This window comes from Triticum aestivum, chromosome 2D (assembly GCF_018294505.1).
Source record: "Triticum aestivum cultivar Chinese Spring chromosome 2D, IWGSC CS RefSeq v2.1, whole genome shotgun sequence".
Taxonomy (NCBI): Eukaryota; Viridiplantae; Streptophyta; class Magnoliopsida; order Poales; family Poaceae; genus Triticum; species Triticum aestivum.
This window is the reverse complement of record NC_057799.1, coordinates 505,556,658-505,575,969: the sequence shown is the minus strand read 5'-3', so window position 1 is coordinate 505,575,969 and position 19,312 is coordinate 505,556,658. Positions and strand designations below refer to the sequence as shown.

Sequence of the window (19,312 nt, the reverse complement as noted above, 5' to 3'; positions counted from 1 at the left end):
CGACGGACAGGTGTTGTGATGACTCCAGTTTGTGGGCGCTGCGACAACTTCCAATTTGTGGGAGCATAATACTGGAGGGTCGGAGATCGGGGATCCTACAGCCTACGAGGCGGCTTAAATTCATCTATTATCAATCGGATGATTCCTAGCCGCCGGTTTTTTTATCAACTTTGTAAAAGGATTTCTTCGTCATCTTGTATCAATTCAATCGTTTGTTTCTTATTAACTTAAAGCAGGGTGAAAGCATGTTTCGAGCTAAGAAACGGTGATAGTCTTAGAAACGAGAGAATAATAGGTACACAACATTTACCCGCAAACAAGAAAAAAAAACCTACACAACAGACTACGGTGATGTATGAACTACTGCCCCCGTCCCAAAATAAGTGTCTCAACCTTAGTACAACTTTGTACTAACCCGCAAACAAGAAAAAAAAATCTACACAACAGACTACGGTGATGTACGAACTACTGTCCCGTCCCAAAATAAGTGTCTCAACCTTAGTACCACTTTGTACTAAAGTTAGTACAAAGTTGAGACACTTATTTTGGGACGGAGGGAGTAGTAGAAAGTAGAACCGAAGCCTCTTCCCCTTGAGCTAGATGCTCGGAATTGGTTGTTCACCAGGTGAAGCTTATAGACTGGAAATGCAGGTTGCTCGCCAGCCCAGACGAGCAGATAGTCGCGACCTCCTCAAGCATCCCCGACGGACCGCTGGCCATCACCCCAACGTTTTCGTCGTGAACCCCCAGCAGCATCTCTGCACAATTCAATTCGACCATTTTTCTCACAACTTGGCAGAGAAACAAAACCAAATGTACGTCTGAAAAATGAAATGTGCGCGGTAGAGCTTACTCTTGAGATCGGGACGGTGACCGAAGTGCACATTGGTTGCCTGCGCAAGAGGCTGCGCAGGCATGCTCTCCAGCTCCCTCTCCACGCCGCCTCCACCAGCCCAGTGGAGCAACGACACCGGCGACATCGGCCCGTCCACGCTCTTTATCTTCTTGGCCTCCCTGGCGCTCCCCCGCTTACTCCACAGGAACGCCGCACCGGTGACGGCGGCGACGCTGACGCCGAGGAACAGCAGGTTCAGCATCGTTCTGGCCGCCCACGGGTACACGTGGTTGCTGTCTCGGTCAACCGGGTAGATGTAGAACCGCTGCAGCACGGCGACGAGCAGGAGGAACGCGGCGAACGACGAGGATACGACGGCGCCGAGCCAGAGCCAGCCGTTGGTTCCCAGCGCCGGGGAGACGGGCGCGTCCGACGGCCACGGCTTGAACCAGACCGGTTGACAAGGCCGCTTGTGCGGGTCGTTGCCGGTGCGGGGCTCGCTCTCGCTCGTCACGAAGGCCTCGATGCGCAGGTCGAGGCTGGGGGCGCCGTTGAGGCCGCCGGAGGCCGGGACGAGGAGGTCCAGCATGTCGAGCTCGGCCGACGTCCTGAAGACGCAGACGAGGAGGAGCCTCGGCATGGACGCCGTTTCTGCCATGGCGCTCTGGTAAACCAGCTCGCGGATGATGGAGATGAACGGCGTGATGCCGATGCCGCCGCTGATCATTACCAGCGAGTCGTGGCCCAAGAAGGGCGTGACCCCGGCAGCCGGGCTGTACGGCCCCTCGACCGAGACGCCGAGGTGGCCACCGGACGGGGGCAGAGACGAGACCGTCTCGTACAGCTTCTGCGTCCACCCGCCTCTGTTCTTGATGACGACGCTGAGCGTGTCCGGCTCGAGGCTGCTGCTCGACGTCACCGAGAAAGGGTGCCACTGGAGCCGCGAGACGCATGGGACGTTGACGAAGAGCGTGCTCGTGGGATTGTGCCTCAAACCTGCAACAAAGTTGTCAGCACATTTTTCCTGTCGTTGCCTCGTAACCCTCCTTGCATGGATATCTACGTTGCTTACAGGGGCTTTTGGCGAAGTTGAGCTCGACGGCCCCGGACGGCAGGAAGCGGGAAGAGACGAGGCGGACACGGGCGCGCGACTGCAGGAAGCGGAGGCACCGGTCGACGGCGAAGAGGAAGACGCCGGGCAGGACGTAGCAGAACACCATTACGCCCATGTGGAGCGCGGAGAAGACGATGAAGGGGATGTAGAGGTGGTGCGCGTAGAAGAAGAGCTCGAACATCCGGCGGCGGATGCGCGGCAGCGCCGTCGCCCACATCGCGAGGCCGCAGAGCAAGGCCAGCTCCCCGGCGACGTTGGAGGCCCTCGTCCTCGCCCATTTCGTCATCTGGGTCACAAGTTGGCCGGGCATACCAAGTTAGTCGTACGCTTAATCTGAATCTTGAAGATGGTTGTGCACCTTAGGGGAGTACCAGGTGGATCTGATCAGTGGATGCCCAGAAAAAGACGTAGCAGAGCCCATGAGCGGTGAAGATGGCCATGGCCGTGTTCCCCAGCCAGACATGGTACTTGATGCCGGCCTCCGACGTGAGGCCGACGAGCGGCAGGAGCGACGAGCCGCGTGCCACGGGCAGGAACAGCAGCGCGCAGCACAAACTCCCGACACTGCCGAGCCGCTTCGCCGCTTTCTCCAGCTCCGCCTGCCACCTGAGAACACCAATTGCACGTTCGTACGTAACCAACGTCAGTTTACAGTTAGTTGTTTCATCATCAGAATTGCAGTTTTGTGTCGATCGGCTGCGCGCGTGTGGTTCCTTACAGTTTCTCGCCTGGCTTGACGCGTAGCTTGGAGAACTCGACGGTGATGTACGCGTAGTAGAACCAGACGAGGAGCGCCATGAACATGAGAAGGATGGCCAGTTCTATGCCCGTCACGATCCCCAGCGGGCCTCTCACCAGCACGGGTCTCCTCCAGGCTGCTGCTATTCTCGTACTAATAATAACATAAGCAAAATCATCAGGAATTTTCTGTCGTTTGTTCCGTGGCTATTAGTATCACGTAGTACATGCGAAATACTTGATGAGATACTACACCGATACATATTAATTGACGCTGCTTTAGTACAACTTCGTAGTCGGAAAAAACTCAAGCATACCTGGTCCGGCGCTGGGTGTCAGGGTCACCCCCCTTCTGCTGCTGCAAATGCAGGTAAACGCACGCAACAACGTACACGAACAGCACCGGGAAGGCGTACACCGTCATCCTAATCCCTGTAATAACAAATTATAAGCCATGATGAACAAAAGAAACGAGTACCTCGTGAAAACCGACATCGGTGCAATTCCGACAGGCCGTGAAGAGTCAGAAGAAAACCTTGTTTCCCGAAGCCGGTGAGCGCCGCAAGCTTCGGCGCCCATGTCGAGCTGTAAGTTCTGGTCGGCAGCATGGCCCACATCATGAGCCACCCCACGAACACGACGGCGGCCAGGAGAAGCACGGCGCGCCTGGCCACCGCCGCCGCCGACGGCGAGGGGACGCACTTCCTGCCTTTGCCAAGAGTACGATCGTCCATCTCGAACTCCCAATCGTATGTAGATAGATGCCTTCCTAAAAGTAGATAGATGCTCGCGGGGCGGAGCAGTAGTGTGTGTGGCGTGCTCGGTGCTCATTCATATCGGGAGATATATATAATTAGAATGGAGATAGTGGCAGGGAATCCACTTCATTATCGCGCCTGAGTATTGCGCTTGGTAATGCATTGATGCCGACTTCCTCTACTCCTTGATTCGCCGTATACATTATTTTTGATTCGCACGTATTTATCATCGTATGCGTACCGCGGCAGCAATGTGCGTATTGTAATCATTTGTCGCGCCTGTGTATATTACTGTCAATCATTTATCGTGCTATATATTGTAATCTAGTGCTATTATTACTACTGTCACGAGTGGCGCCATCGCTAGCTAGATGGTCAACTTGCGTCGTGTTCCGTCGCGTCCGGTCCCCTCTCCGTTAGCCCTTGGTCAACTTGATGATGTCTGCCGTGCGATCGGATGACGCGTGTGGCCGCCTATGAGGCGAGGTGCACTACACCGAACACCCACGGAGCCGGGAGGTGGTATGTGTGACGGAATCTCGCCGCGCTCGCCGGCTAATCAGCGACGAGGACCCGGCAAGGGCGGTGGTGGCGCCACTGTACGGCGAGCCCGAAAAGATCAAGGACGGGCATCCCGCACTGAGCGCGGTGAAGCCTGAGCGGCCTGCACGATTGGTGGCGCCACTGTACGGCGATCCTGAAAGTACCACGGGCGGCGGTGAAGCATGGCAGCCTGCGCGCGTGGCGGCGCTGGCCTCGCACGCGCCGGAACGTGCCGCGCCGCCCGTCTCACGACGCCGAGCGTGCCACGCTGGTCTCAGCCGCGCGGTGCTGGCGGGCACGGTGGAATGCACGGGCCTAATTTCCTTTTTTTTTAGCTATGCTGGGCCTAATTTCTAACAGTACTTGCTACCCATAGAGGCCCAGTGAGGACACTTCCCCGCTTGGGCTTCACGGGTTGCTCGAAGAGAAAAGCTGGGCTTCGCGATCCAGAAGGCCAGATCTAAAGAGGAAAAAACCACTAAAAAAAAGATCCCTCGGAGAAAAGAAAAAAAGGAAAAGGGAGGGAACATCTGAGCACGCAGAGTTAATTGCACAGAAGTACCACAATTGGGGTATCACATGCAGATTGGTACCACGATTGCTAATTTTTGCGTGTCAGTACCAACATTGCTCTAGATTTTTGCAAATAGATCTAAACTGCGTATAAACACGTATTGACGGTGTATCTGACTAGCGGGGCCCGCCCGTCATGTGCCGACGTGGCATGTTTTTTGCAGAAAACCCCCGCCCTCGCCCTCGCCCTCGCCCTCTCGCTCCACGCCCGCCTCGCCGCCCTCTCCCTCCGCGCCCGCCTCCATCTCCACCCCCGCGCGCTCCACGAGGAGTCGGAGGAGCCCCTGCTCCCCAAGCCAGCCCGCGGAGGGGGTTCCGCCACAGGCTCGCGCTCGGGGCCTCCTCGGCGCTCGCCGCCGCGTCCCTCGTGCTGCTCGCGCTCGCCTTCCTGCTCCTCCCCGCGAGCTGGGAGGGCGAGGACGGGAGCTCTTGGGCCGCGGTCCAGCGCGCCTTCCTCGCAGCGCAGCTCCTCGCGCACCTCGCCGCCGCGGGGACCGTCGCGGCGGAGAAGGCGGGGCCGCCCCGGCGCGCGCCCACCCGCCGCACCTCCGCGCCTTCTGGCTCGGCGCGGGCCCTGCTCGTCGCGCTCTTCACCGGCTCCGCGGCCGCGCGCTTCGTCGTAGGTGAGCCCGTTCCTCCCCGACGACCCCATCGCGTTCGCCGGGCTTGGTCCTCTCGCTTCCTCTCGCCGGGCTTGTGAGCAAATCCACGCACGCATCAGAGAAACTACTGTGGCATACTCCTATCCTGCTCCTAGTAGAGTGTGGAGAGAGGGGTGAGTGACATGGGCACCGCACTTGGAAATCGTTGTTGACGATCATGCCGACGGTGCAGAAAGCAGTGGCGAAGAAGCCCATCACCAGCTGCATCTCCATCACCAGCGCGTACGTCACCACGCGCCCGCGGCCCGCGGCCCGCTTGTAGGTCAGCTCGATCAGCGGCGGCACCAGCCCGTACAGCGCCGCGGCGGCCAGGGTCAGCAGGAACCCCAGCCAGTACTGCCCCTTGCTCACCCCGGCGGGGCGGTCCGAGGACACGTGCAGCCCCAGCACCACGGCGCCCACGGTGAGCAGCGCCACCGCGTTCACCGACAGCGCCGTCAGCCGCTGCCGCACGATCAGGAACGCGAAGAAGACGGTGAAGGCCAGCTGCGTGGAGATGAGGATCGCGGAGGTGGACACGGGCACGAACGACAGCCCGTACGCGTACAGGAAGTCGTCGGCGCCGGTCGCCAGCCCGAGCCCCGCGGCGGCGAGCAGTATCCTCGGCGGGGTCAGCACCACCGGCGCGCTGGGGTCGTGCGCGCGCCGGCTGAGGTAGGAGGCCGCCACGGGGAGAGGGCGGCGAGGCGGGCGCGGAGCGAGAGGGTGAGGGCGAGGGCGAGGGCGGGGGTTTTCTGCAAAAAACATGCCACGTCGGCACCTGACGGGCGGGCCCCGCTAGTCAGATACACCGTCAATACGTGTTTATACGCAGTTTAGACCTATTTGCAAAAATCTAGAGAAATGTTAATACTGACACGCAAAAATTAGCAATCGTGATACCAATCTGCATGTGATGCCCCAATTGTGATACTTCTGTGCAATTAACTCGAGCACGCACCGCACGACGCGGGGGTGGGGCAGGGAGGAGACCCCACCAGCAGCCTCTCCACGACATCGCCTGTTTCCTGTCCCGCAAGAAAGGCAAGCAGAGAGCAAGGAAAATAAACCAGCGCAGCCTCCGTCGCCGTCGAGGCCTCACGCTTCACACCCCCCACCCCACGCGGCCGCGCCCCTCCGGGCCAGGTGTTGAAGCGCCGCGGGGACGAGGCAGGAGGGCCGCCGGCTCCCGGACCCCTCCGCCTCTCCGAAGCGTAAGCCCTACCACTACCACCCTCCCCTCTTCGAATCACTGCCGCGGCTGAACCACCCCTTTCCTCGATGCGGGTTCTTATCGCTTCCAGATGGCGCGGCCGACAGTTGTAGTCAGAGCCTTCCCCGTGCGCCGCGGGCTCCGTTTCCGGCGTGCGTTTTGATGCGAGTATTTTTTGTTTGTTACTGATGCTCTTCCGCTGGTTCCGTGTCGCCCGATTCGAGGGTTTATGCAAATGTAGCATCCGGGATTCGCCTAGTTCGTTCGTTCGATTCTGATGGGAGACCCGAATTCCCCCCTCTGATTAGTCTGATTTGACTGTACCGACGAATTATAGTCGCTGTGATTTGGAAATTTTGGGTGCTTGTTGCGTAGTCGCTCAGCAAGGATCACTTGCGTGGTCGCTCTGCAATGTGGTTTTTGCCGTGGCTCTTTAGAAGAATTTGCCCCATCATTTGGTGCAAACGGGGTTTGCTGTTACGGTCGAGACATAGAGATGGATAGCGTGGTTTTCAGTTAGAGAAACAGTGATGAGTGTATTTTGTCATGTGCGTGTTGATACTTAGTTGTTTCATACACATTGTTTCTCTGCTGGTCAAGTTCAAGTGAGAGTTGTGTTATGGTTTATCCTCATTCCGTTTAGTCATCATTACCATTTCTGTTGCTCTAATTATGTTTCCAGCTGTTTGATGCGAGCTTTTGTTTGTAACTGCTGCTCTTCTGCCGGTTCGATTTGGTGTTGTCTTGTGGGTTTATGCAAATATAAGATTTGGGTCGAGTAAATTGTTGGTTTATTCCGATTCTAACTGGAGGCCTGAATTTTCCCGCTGATTAACCTGATTTTGGTTGTGCTGATGAATTATTGTTCCTGTGATTGGGAAATTTGGAGTGCTTATCAACACAAGCTATGGTAAGGATTGCTTGAGTGGTCGCTCTGCACTGTATTTTTTTATGTTTGCTCCTTATAAGATTTGGCACACCCTTTTGATGCAAATCACGGAGTTTGCTGTCATTTTTTGAGACGCACATATGCAAGAGCATGGTTAACAGCTAGAGAAGCAGCTGACGGCTATCCTTTTATCTTTTGATATTTGAATACCTATGATTTGCCGAGCTCTTTGGCACCATGGAGTTGAAGTTCTCATGATTGAGAATTTTTCGGATTTAGCATCCAGAGTTACTTTCTGGTCCTATAAGCTTAATAAAGTTTCAGGTTCTATATGTTGATAACCAGTAGTTTCATACATCGTTGATTATAGTCATCATTAATAGTGTTTGGTATAGTCTTGTTTTCTGCTTTGGTTTTGTTTATTTTTTGTTACTGATGCTCTTCCGCTGGTTCGGTGTCGCCCGATTCGAGGGCTTATGCAAATGTAGCATCCGGGATTCAAGTAAGGATTGTTGATGCCTAGTTCGTTCGTTCGATTCTGATGGGAGGCCCGAATTTCCGCCTCTGATTAATCTGATTTGACTGTACCGACGAATTATAGTCGCTGTGATTTGGAAATTTTGGGTGCTTCTTGATACAACCTACTGCAAGGATCACTTGCGTGGTCGCTCTGCAATGTAGTTTTTGCCGCGGCTAAGATTTAGCCCAATCATATGGCGCAAACAGAGTTTGCTGTTACGTTTGAGACATAGTGATAGAGAGCGTGGTTTTCAGTTAGAGAAACAGTGATGGGTATACTTTTGTCATGTGCGTGTTGATAATTAGTAATTTCATACACATTGTTTCTCTGCCGGTCAAGTTCGAGTGAGAGTTGTGTAATTAGTGGTTTATCCTCATTCCTTTTAGTCATCATTCCCATTTCTGTTGCTTGAATTATGTTTCCAGCTGTTTGATGCGAGCTTTTCTTTGTAACTGCTGCTCTTGGACCGGTTCGATTTGGTGTTGCCTGAAGGGTTTATGCAAATATAGCATCTGGGCCGAGTAAGAATTGTTGGTTTATAGTTTGTTTGTCTGATTCTAACTTGAGACCTGAATTTTCCCGCTGATTAAGCTGATTTTGGTTGTGCCGACGAATTATTGTTGCTGTGATTGGGAAATTTGGCAAGGATCGCTTGAGTGGTCACTTTGCACTGTAATTTTTTTATGTTTGCTCCTTAGAAGGTTTGGCACACCCATTTGATGCAAATCCCGGAGTTTGCTGTTATGGTTTGAGACAACAGCATGGATAACAGTTAGAGAAGCAGCCGACCCTTTATCTTTTGATGTTTGAATACTATAGTTTGCCGAGCTCTTTGGCACCATGAAATTGAAGTTCTCATGATTCAGAATTTTCGGATTTAGCATCCAGAGTTATTTTCTGGTCCTACAAGCTTAATGAAGTTTGATATGGTATATGTTGATAACTAGTAGTTTCATACATTGTTGCTTTGCTGTTGAATTATGGTTTATACTTGGTCATTTAGTCATCGTTAATAGAGTTTGGTAGTAGTCTTGTTTTCTTTTTAGTTATGTTTATATTCTCCAATTTTCATATTAATTGTTTTCATATTTCAGGGCACAGTTTCTTAAGTAGTGCACAATGTCTGGGTGTACAGCAATCTTGCGTCGGTCATCTCAGAATCTTATGGAGTTATCGATTGGGTCCAAATCTCCTGGCGCTTCTTTGAGGGGGTTCAACAGCTGTGCCAGGGGCAAGGTAAAACCAGGCAATTCAATTATTGGGCAGATGAAAGCAATGGATCGTTTTCCTCCAGCCAATGGTGTGTCAAGGGCTATGATGCCCCTTTCTGCTTATATGGGCACTAATTGGTTGAATACTTCAAGGCCCAGTTTTAATGCATTGCCAGGACCGTTAGGTGTTTCCAGCATCCGCCGTGCATACTCATCAGACACTGGAATTAAGCCTGAAGTCCCAATTGTTCCTCCCACTGAAACTGCTGAGGTTGGTACTGGAGGAACCACTTGGATGGACATTTTTGAAAATGCTCGCAACTCCACCATCGATGCTACGACTGATGCAGGCAAGAAAGTGAAGGAGATGACTGATGCAGTCACACCCCATGTTCAAAGTTTTCTTGAGGCAAATCCAGATCTAGAAAAGGTAGTTGTTCCACTTGGAGGAACATTATGTGGTACCCTTTTGGCCTGGTTTGTCATGCCTATCATCTTCAAGAGGCTTCATAAGTATGGTTCACAGAACCCGATATCAGCACTTTTGGGGAACTCAGTCAACACTAATGCTTCATATAGCACCAGCCTTTGGAGTGCATTGGAGGATCCTGCAAAATACTTGATCACATTTATGGCATTTTCAGAGATGTGAGTTTCTATTGAACTTACCTTGCACAGCTTTGCCATTGTTATTTAAATATTTTCTTATATGTGTTGCATTTAATCTGGAGTGTCGCCTTTCATTTTGTATCAAAAAATTGATGCAAGTTTATTTGTACTATGGTGGCGTCCGTCTTGTCTCTCTTTTCTGAAGAAAAAAAAAACAAGAGAAGCAGCTGATGCTTTTGAAAAATTCTTAGACTGACCATATTTCTTTAATATTTGAAAGAGAAACTTCCTATCAAAATCAAGGATGCTTGTTGCCTTTTTTTGTTAGTGATACAACAGTACACATTCGTTTATATTCATTAATTGTATGCATGCTTATGCTAAGTTTTAGCCTGATAAAAAGTGGCATATTATGTTCTGAGGATGTTCATGTTTTTTCTTCATTCATCAGGGCTGCAGTGATCGCACCAAGTGTATCACCTTATTTTCCACAAGCTTTGAGGGGTGCATTTGTATTGTCAGTTGTCTGGTTTCTTCATAGGTGGAAAGCAAACTTTATCACTAAAGCTATGGCCAACCAAACTGCCTTAGTTACTGATAGAGCAAGGTTATCAGCTTTTAACCAAGTGTCCTCATTGGGACTGATTGCGCTTGGTGTAATGGGTCTTGCTGAGGCTTGTGGTGTAGCTGTTCAATCAATATTAACTGTTGGTGGTGTGGGAGGTAATGTTCGAAACTGTTTTGAGGAATAATATGTGATATGCCCATATGATAATGCCTTTAGCAATCATTATCTGCACTAAAAAAAATCATTTAATAACCAAATGTAGCATGTAAAAGTAAGCGCTAAATAACTATGTGTTCTGTCCTGTGCTTCTTAGACGTGAATAGCTCAGTATCTTCCTTTTTCTCTCTGAAAGAATCTTTTTCTTACATTTTTTTTCATCGAAGCCGCATTTTGTTTCCATGGCCTACCGTGCTGTACAAATTAGTTATCACAAATGAGATGTGGTTGTTTATATATCTTAGAACAATATGACAATAAGGAATGTAGCCGTGTTCGACCTTAAAGTCCTTTCCAATAGCTGCGTAATATGGATCTTCGATAACTCATGTATACTTATGCTATGCATGCTATAATGCAGAAATCTTGTTAGGAAATATTACAGTCTTCAGTAGTCTGTGTAAATACTACAGCATGCACTATTTCTTCTTCCATGTGAGGACTCCTCGTATTTCTAGATTCAGTAGTTAATACTCCAAACAAAAGTAAAATCCTTTTACACTGATGTGCACTGCAGGTGTTGCTACGGCTTTTGCTGCTAGAGATGTCCTGGGCAACGTGTTGAATGGGTTCTCCTTACAATTTTCTAGGCCATTCTCAGTTGGAGAATACATAAAGGTGCCTTATCATATATTTGTATATGTGATTACTGGACATACATTGTTCAAACCATGAGTGTACCATATGTACAACGAAATTTCGTTTACCTGGGACTGCATGTGTAATTGTTTTACTAGTATACATAGATGTTGATATAAATGACAAATGTTTGCCATGTGGTAGGCACTAGTTGGTGCTAGTAAATTGTCAAACCATAACATTTGGTAATATGACCTCATGATTATCAAATGCCCTAGGAGAATAGAAGATGTTCATCTTAAGCTTGGGATATGTGCTTGATCCATGCCCTGAGGAGAAATAGAACTCATCTCTTACAGTGTTAAAGCATTGGATTACGAAAGACGTCTCCAGCAAAGTGATACCAGCTACCGATTCGTGGTAATTGAGAGGTTTTGCGAGAGGAGGAAACAAAGTTGACCCGAGACATGAAAACCCACTTTTATAGTTATGACCACCGTGTTTGTTTTGATGAATAAATACACTGTTCCTAAATAATGATGAATGTGTCAAGTATCTCATGTTACTGTTAGATGTGTCCCTGAGGAGTAAGTGTTTCATCTGTTTATCCTGATGTGAGTCAGATGTTACCTTATTTCTCCTGAAGTTCATGTCTGCAGATAATAATGCATGTTCACAGGCCAATTATTATCTTGTATTGCTTTATAATTGTGTAGCATATATAGACTCCCTAAGTAAAACATTTTCCTTTGTAGGCTGGGTCAATAGAAGGCACGGTACTCGAAATAGGACTTACTTCAACTTCGATGATGAGTCCAGAAAAGCTTCCTTTCACAGTACCCAACTCTTTGTTCTCAAGTCAGGTATCATCACATCTACTGGATACTATATTCTTAAACAACACATATTACGCCTACCATCTTACCTTTTTTTCATTTTGCTGATTATATCCTGTTTTACTTGGTGCAATGTTTTTTTTGCATGTTTCTTTCTTTATCACTGGATGGTGTGATATCACTCGCTATTATAGGCTGAATTTCCTCTAGTTAGCAATTTGTGCTGCAATGTGCTGTCACATGGATTGGTTAAGGCAACTTGAATCAGTATCCACATTTAAATGTATGTATATCAGTATATGGCGCTGGAACCATCTTATGATATTCAACTGCTTGGAATAGTAACACCCTTGATATGTTTACTCACTGCGACAATCTTTAGACACACCATAAAGGCATAAAAAACATCCGAAACACCTAGGAAACATGCAAACAAGAATATGTGGTATCCTCGCACATGTATCACATGTAAGAGCAATTATTTTATGATTAGCTATAGTATACTTTTCAGTTATAGCTCAAGCATGGCAAATTCAGAACTTAACTTCTACAGTAGTTGTCAGTTACACTGCTAAAGCTGACTACTTTCTACTGAAATTTAATTTGTTAGGGTTTTGCTCAGACCACAACATGTGGGGACTTTTCGCACTGAGACTGGATACAGCCTTTTTAAAAGTTCATGATTTGCTTGAGTTGAACTTTGTACATTTAGCCTCATTGCAGTTGTAATGGACACATGAATTTTGGGGATTGAAATCAACTTTGAATGATGCACTTCTTCTGTACGAAGTTTGGAGTAGGAGAAGTTTGCTCAAATGCTTTTGTTCATTTTATTAGTTAAAATCACCCAGAAAGATGACAAATCATAGAAAGATGACAATGCATGTAAAAAATAATGTTGTTTAAATTTCTTTCAATCATAGGATTATCAGTATCAGGGTTGACCTACCTTCTCTCATGGCATTCTTGAAAAATTGCAGATTATAGTGAATAGATCACGAGCTCAGTGGCGGGTAAGTGTGACCAAGATTCCTATAAGACTTGAGGATATTGAGAAGGTTCCTGCTGTAGCAGAGGAGATCAAGGCTATGTTAAGGTCCAACCCAAAAGTTATCTTGGAAACAGATGCTCCTTACTGCTACCTCTCCAGATTGGAAAGTTCATATGGAGAGCTTGTCATAGGGTGCATCCTCCAAAAAATGGTGCGTTCAATTTATTTCGTTCAAAGTTACTCCCTCCGTTCCGATTTACTCGTCGTGGTTTTAGTTCAAATTTAAACTAAAACCACGACGAGTAAATCGGAACGGAGGGAGTATTATGTTGCATTTCAGTAAGGCATTTGTTTGGATGATAAGGTGAAGAAAGTAGTGGCTAATTCTCACAGTAAGCACCAGATAAAAGGTTAAATTGTGATTACCTGGCAACACTTGTTGATTTTACATGCATGTTTCTCTTTGACATGGGTCAGTGGTCGAGAGTAGAAGAAAACATATGACTTGAAATTTTATGTATCCCAGGTCAACTGACGCCTTAGCATAAATTGGTGCTCAATACTTACATTGCATTGCATCATATCAACCTGTTCTGTTGAATCCAACTTGTAAGCTGCTGTTATCTGTTGCTGTTCTGGAGGTGTGCTGCAGCAAGACTAAGAAATGTGATCCAAAATAGTGTCCCATCGAAATGAACATAACATAACACGATTTTCTGTCAGAGTCTGTCCAGCTTAAGTAGTTTGATGTTCTACAGTGATGCAAACATCTCCGAGAGCTATTCATAGTTTGTTATTATCCACAATTCACCGCAAAGGCGTAGCCACATAGAACAATGCTTTTACTGTTCTGTGACCTGCTGTGCTAGTGCAAGTTTAGAATGCTCGTTATCATCCTTTTTGTTTGATATGAATCTCTTAAACACTTTCAGAGAAAAGACGAGTTGATATATGCAGAACAGGACATTCTTCTAGGAGCTGCCAGGATTATCAAGTCACATGGCGTTGAATTTGGAAGCACCACACAGTGCTGCTGATTCTGATGTTTTCTCAAAACTCAAGTAGGGTAAGTCAATATTTGGCTGCGCAGCTTACCTGTAATGTAATGTGAGCTGCTCATTTTCAGTCGGTACTATTCTAAGCAAACATGATTGATTGGGTGAACCATTTTCACCCCATTTCTAGCCTTTAGTAATAGAAGTTTGGCTGCTTATTACAGTTTTGAACAAGTTAGTTTTGTAAAAAAATGACAGGGGGAATTGTATCGATGGCAGGTGAACGTCGTTAGCCTGGAGGAGTACATACGCGGAGGGTTAGAGGAGATTTTGCTTGGTGCGCGTGCGAAGGCAGGGACCTCTTTTGGAACCAAGGTGGGACTTTTGTTGCCTGTCCTCAATTTGGCAAACATACATCATCTGTTGCCGGAGAATCTTGCGTTACATCATTTTGCTACGTGCGCTGATACTGCTTAGCGAGTAGTTTACCACGATTCGTCAGTGCTCAGTCGTGGTAACTTCAAACACATGGAGTGGCATGATCCACCGGAGGTCTGCATCTGGGCCCAGGAGTATCCCGTCTGGCCTTGGAACTCTAAATGCTGGAACGTCGACATGCGTGCAAGTGTTGTTTTGATGCATGACTAGGCGTGATAGACACCTTTGTCCTGAATCGGTGTGTCGGGGACCATGTTGACACGCGTCGTTCGGCTTTTATTTCTAGATCTGGCTACTATAGTCCTATGCATATGCTTGTTAATTTGCTTGTACGGTTGTGGGGTTTGTGGATGTTGTGTTTTTGATAGTTTTGGCGGGCCGTCTGTGCGGTTGTGGGGTTTCATGTTTAGGAGTAGTTTGTCGCTTCGTTTGTATTGGTTTTCGTCCGGTTTTTCATAAATTAACTGGGCAATTCTCTTCTTAATTAATCAATGAGGCAAAACTTTTGCCTTCGTTTTGAAAAAAAAATTTGCTTGTACTCCGTTGAGTACATCAGGAATAAAGGGTATGTTTGGTTCTTGCCTGTAGCTCCCTTGCCAATATTGGCTTGCCAATTATTTGGCGAGGGATTACACCGCCTAGGGGTTGGCCAAAGATTTAACAAAGGACTCGTTGGCAGCCAAATATTTGGCAACAAACCAAACAACGTACCAGAGATTTGGCGCGACCAATGTTTTGGTAGGTTGAGTGGGAACCAAACAGACCCTAAACAAGTCGTCGCTCGATAAAAGGCTATATCGCTACTACTACTAGTATACGATTGACACTGTAGACTTGTCTAGGGAATCATTAACACAGGAATGGCATAAAATACTCGAGTTGGGCAACGCCTTTCGCTCTCGTTTGTAGGACTAGGATGGAATCGGGAGCGACATGAATCACGGGAGAACGTTGGCATGTGACCTCCTTTCCGTGGCCATGTGCGTGCCGACAAGTGTAAATGGTTTTTGGTTGCGCCGGTGCGCCACCTGTTGAACCGGCCTCAGCGAGCATTTATAGCTCTGTTGCTGATGGTTCGGAGGAATGAATGAACACTCTCCACATCACCTGAATTATGTCTCGGGCGGATGGGGCTAGTAGATTTGGTCGTCCCTGTTGCCAGAAAGCATGCCAAGCCCCTATACATGCTGTCTCCGGACGAGCTATTGCCTCTTGCCCGTCACGGCCGAGGCGAGCCACGCCGGGTGCCAGAAACGAAGTAAAAACCGACGCTTTGGCCAGTTTCACACACAAACACACGCCCACACACCAGAACCGTGCTCCTCCTGTTGCCATCTCCCCCGTGTTGGCTGAAGGCCTGGATCTTGCCACCGAAGGCTGGAGCCAAGCTTTCCCCAAGTCCAAATCCCAGCCCCACAACACACAGCACCACACCTTTTAGCACAGCGAACCTGCATGCATGCCCTGCCACGTCTCCGTCAACACTGTGGGGGCAGCAGCGATACGGTGGCGAAGAAGTCCGGCCAAAGCTTCGAGTCCTTCTCGTGATGGCTCGTGAGGCGCAAAGCAGCGGCACGGTAGTAGGTACGCAGGCAGGAGATGACCGAACGAGGCTCTCGTTTGTTATACCTTCCAGCAAGAATACAAGAAGAGAGAGAAAATAAATATTGAATCGTCCTACAGTGTTCTCCTAACAGGCTAGGCTAGACCTAGACTACTTGGCTGAACTCGCCGTCCCTGCACACGCCCACGTCGATGGTCATCGTCTTCTTCCCCTCCTTCCCCACCTTCGGCGACGACAGCACTCTACAGCAGTTCCTCCTCGGCGACTGCACATCATCCATGTGAGCCATACATCAGTAAACAAATTCGCCAAAAGCAATATAAGTAATGTTTCAGATACATCAGCAATCCTTTATTAAAGGTATATACTAGTAGTACTAACATTCGCTCAGGTAGTCAACCAAACCTAGTACGCAATTACCAGTGGATACGTTTCTCCTACAAATACCATTGCTGGAATTTTTAACTATCTTGTGTTGCAATTGTATCTTTGGACTGTATAGTTAAGTGTATCTATACTCCTTTTTAATTAGCATTTGGGCCATTTGTACAGTATATGCTGGAAAAGGAATTGAGTTAAGGGAAGGAGCGAAGGGGATTACCCGGTCCCATATCCCGGGGTCGGGCCTCTTGAGCACGACGATGTGGTCGAGATGCGCGTCCGGGTCGGTGATGTTCCAACGGCACGCGGGCCGCGTCTCGTTCGCGGGGCGCCACCGCTCGTACCGCGTCACCGTTGTCTCCCCGCCGCGGGCGGCCTCCGCGCTGCGCGCCGACGACAGGTAGTACACGGCGGGCTTGTGGCACGGCGTGCGCGCCAGGGGCCGCGTGTTGAACGCGTACGCCGTGTAGTCGGCGCGCCGGTACCAGTTGAGGAACGTCCGCGCCGGCATCTCCATCTCCCGCGGCGAGGTCACCCCCCTCGACACCAGCACGGCGAACCCCCACGCCACCGACACCGTCCACCGGTTCGCCCCGTCGTAGCAGATGGACTGCTGCATTATCCCCGCCGGGTCCAGCTTCACGGGCCCGCTGAACAGCCTCCGCACCGCCGCGGGGCGCGCGGGCGCGTTGGGGAACAGCGGCTGCACCACGTCCAGGTGGTGCAGCGTCACGATCGGCGCCACCGGGTGCGCCGCGAGGAGGCCCAGGAGGTCCCCGTACACGTCGTACTGGTGGAACCCCGGGTGCTTGGTGAGCGGCACCCCCAGCTCCGCCATGCACGCCTGGATCCGGTCGTCGCTGCCGTAGAGCGCCGGGTAGCGGCTGATGCAGCCGTCCTGAATCCGCGCGAGCGCCTCCGCCAGCGGCCTGCTGATGGCAAAGCCGCCGCCGCCGTACGCCATCCCGTAGGAGAAGTAGATGTTCTGCAGGTGGCTCTCGGAGAGGGAGCCGATGTAGTAGGGCTGTCGGTGGTCGAACTTGTTGAGGACGGTGAGCAGGTTGTCCGGGAAGAAGACGGTGTCGTCGTCGCCCATGACGAACCAGCGCACGCCGGGGAGGCCGAGGCGGAAGGTCTCGGAGACGATGCGGGAGATGCGGATGGCGGAGCGGTGGCCGCGGCGGTGCGTGTAGGGGAAGGCGGAGGTGTCGGAGGAGATCTTGATGGCCGGGAGCCCCGTCCGCGCCGTCGACATGTTGGACTCCCGCACCTCGCGGTCCAGCCAGACGTAGCCGCGCATGGCGCCGCGCGGGCGCCACCACACCTTGATGTACTCCTTGCGCTTGTCCCAGAACCGCGACGAGGCCGCGATGCCGAACACCACGTGCTGCAGCGTCGTCGCCGTGGACGCCGCCGCCGCCGCGGGGGCGGCCTTACTGCCGGCCACCGCCGCGGCGGTGCGGTTGGTGGAGACGCGGGAGGAGACCGCGGTGGGGTCCGGCGGGCAGGAGGCGGCGGACGAGGAGGCGGCGGAGGCGAGGAGGAGGTGGAGCGTGTAGAAGAAATAGAGGGCGGTGAGGGGGAGGAGGAGCAGGAGGAGGAAGCGGAGGAAGGAGCCGGTGACGGACTCCTTGCCGCCGCCACCGCCACCGCCGCCCTTCATTCCTGGCGCCGTGGCTGCTCCTCGCCGCCGCCGCGCCCGACCTCGCAATGCCTCTTCCTCGGCGGGGACTGGGGTATGCTGACCGACTGGTATCGGGGAGTGGGTTTCTGGCGAGTGAGATTTGGGAAGGAGATTTACATGGGCGGGTCGCGTGGGCAGCAGCCACGGGAGTGTGCCAGGTCGCCCATCCCCTCCGCGTGTTGCTCTGCTTCTGGTTCTCTTCCTCGTCCCAATCTCACTCTCTTCGCTTGTTCTAGCGCAGCGGCTTGGACTGGGATTGAGTGGGGTTTTCGGGTGCGGTGGGGGGTGGGGTGGGTGGGGCGGCGCCTTTTCGAGGTTTCTCCCGTGCCGGTGCTGCACTGCCTGTATGTCCCGTCGCTAATCAAGTTCACATTTATTTTTCAACTACTAAAAAAGTTCACATTTATTTATTTATTTCCCACCAAAAAAGCCTATTTATTAATTTTATGGCAAGGTGCTGCCTGGGGATGGATGATTACTTGCTGTGATGACGTTGGTTTCTCTTTACAGAAACGTGGGAGGTTCTTCAATTGATTTGCACATTTCGGTCCGCCGGAATAGTTGATTAGATTCCGGGCTGGAGATATGCAGATCAGGGAGGCGCATTGATGCACCGACTATATTTGTGTTAGAGCGTCAAACGATCCGGACGGGCTACTTGGTCAATGACCGGACCCAAAAACGCTATCGGCTTCGCATTTTCTATACACGGCCCGTACTTAGGGTGGATATAAGGATGCTCAGGCGTGTCCGTTACGTCGGACTGACCGGTAGGGTCTGCGCCACTTCGCTCATATCCGCCTCCCCCGCCTTGCTCTAGCAACTCTCTTTTCATCTATGTTCGTGCTCCTCCGCATAACCATCACCGAACTTTTGTCGCTATCTGTGCTCCGCCACCATTCCCAACCCAAGGCTTCGCCACCGGACGCCCCAGCCCACACGCTACCGGCCAGGCCGCCATCGGACAAGGTCGTCGCCACCAGACGCCGCTCCGGTTAACACTCCTATTTGCACCTCACGCTTTACGTGTTCGCTGAAGTGTCTGAGCTGGCTTTTTATACTTTGGACCATTACTTCAAGGGTTCCATCAAGGGCAGGTGCACGTCTTCTTTACACAGACTACTTCACAGTGGTCCAAACATTTCATGAAACTTCCTTTCGCCGTTGCTACCGGATGAGCAGAAACTTGTTCGTGTGGGTAGTGGAAGGGCGTGGACAAGGCTGATGACAAGTTCAAACTGAGAAAGGATTGTTGCGGAAAACTATCCTTCTCTCCTCTACATAAATGCACGGCTACTCTCAGGATGCTTGCTTATGTTAAAATAGCAGATGCAATTGATGCAGAAATTCAGATTGGAGAGACCACGGTCCTGAACACCACGAAGCAATTTGCACGCACTGTGGTGAAAGTGTTCG

General features: G+C 50.5%; 4 protein-coding genes across 5 annotated transcripts; 1 reads left to right on the top strand and 3 right to left on the bottom strand.

Annotated features, from left to right (window-relative positions):
• Positions 1-248: 248 nt before the first annotated feature.
• On the bottom strand, positions 249-3,521 carry LOC123054105 (ferric reduction oxidase 2). The gene is made up of 7 exons (XM_044477794.1): positions 3,223-3,521; positions 3,005-3,119; positions 2,668-2,841; positions 2,321-2,555; positions 1,908-2,235; positions 854-1,831; positions 249-758 (listed from the first exon to the last, which is right to left on the bottom strand). Exons 1-7 carry the CDS (start codon positions 3,419-3,421, stop codon positions 619-621), a joined length of 2,169 nt encoding a protein of 722 aa, XP_044333729.1. The 5' UTR covers positions 3,422-3,521; the 3' UTR covers positions 249-618.
• A 1,099-nt stretch (positions 3,522-4,620) lies between these two features.
• Positions 4,621-5,898, bottom strand: LOC123055880 (purine permease 1-like; the record flags this gene model as incomplete). Its single annotated transcript, XM_044479702.1, has 3 exons — positions 4,621-4,645; positions 4,884-5,254; positions 5,359-5,898. Coding segments are annotated over 3 exons (936 nt in total), but the record flags the coding sequence as incomplete, so codon positions are not given.
• Positions 5,899-6,219: 321 nt separating this feature from the next.
• On the top strand, positions 6,220-14,670 carry LOC123054104 (mechanosensitive ion channel protein 1, mitochondrial). 2 transcript variants are annotated; one of them, XM_044477792.1, is made up of 8 exons: positions 6,220-6,416; positions 8,919-9,683; positions 10,096-10,367; positions 10,946-11,046; positions 11,763-11,870; positions 12,824-13,045; positions 13,767-13,900; positions 14,109-14,670. In XM_044477792.1, exons 2-7 carry the CDS (start codon positions 8,944-8,946, stop codon positions 13,869-13,871), a joined length of 1,548 nt encoding a protein of 515 aa, XP_044333727.1. In that variant the 5' UTR covers positions 6,220-6,416; positions 8,919-8,943; the 3' UTR covers positions 13,872-13,900; positions 14,109-14,670. The 2 variants fall into 2 exon arrangements, with proteins under 2 accessions (XP_044333727.1, XP_044333728.1); XM_044477793.1 differs by having other exon boundaries at positions 14,088-14,670.
• Positions 14,671-15,867: 1,197 nt separating this feature from the next.
• Positions 15,868-18,184, bottom strand: LOC123054103 (uncharacterized). The gene is made up of 2 exons (XM_044477791.1): positions 16,433-18,184; positions 15,868-16,096 (listed from the first exon to the last, which is right to left on the bottom strand). The coding sequence occupies exons 1-2, from the start codon at positions 17,873-17,875 to the stop codon at positions 15,977-15,979; spliced, it is 1,563 nt and encodes a 520-aa protein (XP_044333726.1). The 5' UTR covers positions 17,876-18,184; the 3' UTR covers positions 15,868-15,976.
• Between the last annotated feature and the right edge of the window lie 1,128 nt (positions 18,185-19,312).

Excerpts from the sequence above, each read along its gene's own strand:
- LOC123054105 (XM_044477794.1), bottom strand. The coding sequence starts at position 3,421 with ATGGACGATCGTACTCTTGGCAAAGGCAGGAAGTGCGTCCCCTCGCCG. Across the intron at positions 2,556-2,667 it reads GTCAAGCCAGGCGAGAAACT|GTGGCAGGCGGAGCTGGAGA; the intron begins GTAAGGAACCAC and ends TGGTGTTCTCAG. Across the intron at positions 759-853 it reads TCACCGTCCCGATCTCAAGA|AGATGCTGCTGGGGGTTCAC; the intron begins GTAAGCTCTACC and ends TGAATTGTGCAG.
- LOC123054104 (XM_044477792.1), top strand. The coding sequence starts at position 8,944 with ATGTCTGGGTGTACAGCAATCTTGCGTCGGTCATCTCAGAATCTTATG. Across the intron at positions 11,047-11,762 it reads CAGTTGGAGAATACATAAAG|GCTGGGTCAATAGAAGGCAC; the intron begins GTGCCTTATCAT and ends TTTCCTTTGTAG. Across the intron at positions 11,871-12,823 it reads ACTCTTTGTTCTCAAGTCAG|ATTATAGTGAATAGATCACG; the intron begins GTATCATCACAT and ends GAAAAATTGCAG.
- LOC123054103 (XM_044477791.1), bottom strand. The coding sequence starts at position 17,875 with ATGAAGGGCGGCGGTGGCGGTGGCGGCGGCAAGGAGTCCGTCACCGGC. Across the intron at positions 16,097-16,432 it reads ACCCCGGGATATGGGACCGG|TCGCCGAGGAGGAACTGCTG; the intron begins GTAATCCCCTTC and ends GATGATGTGCAG.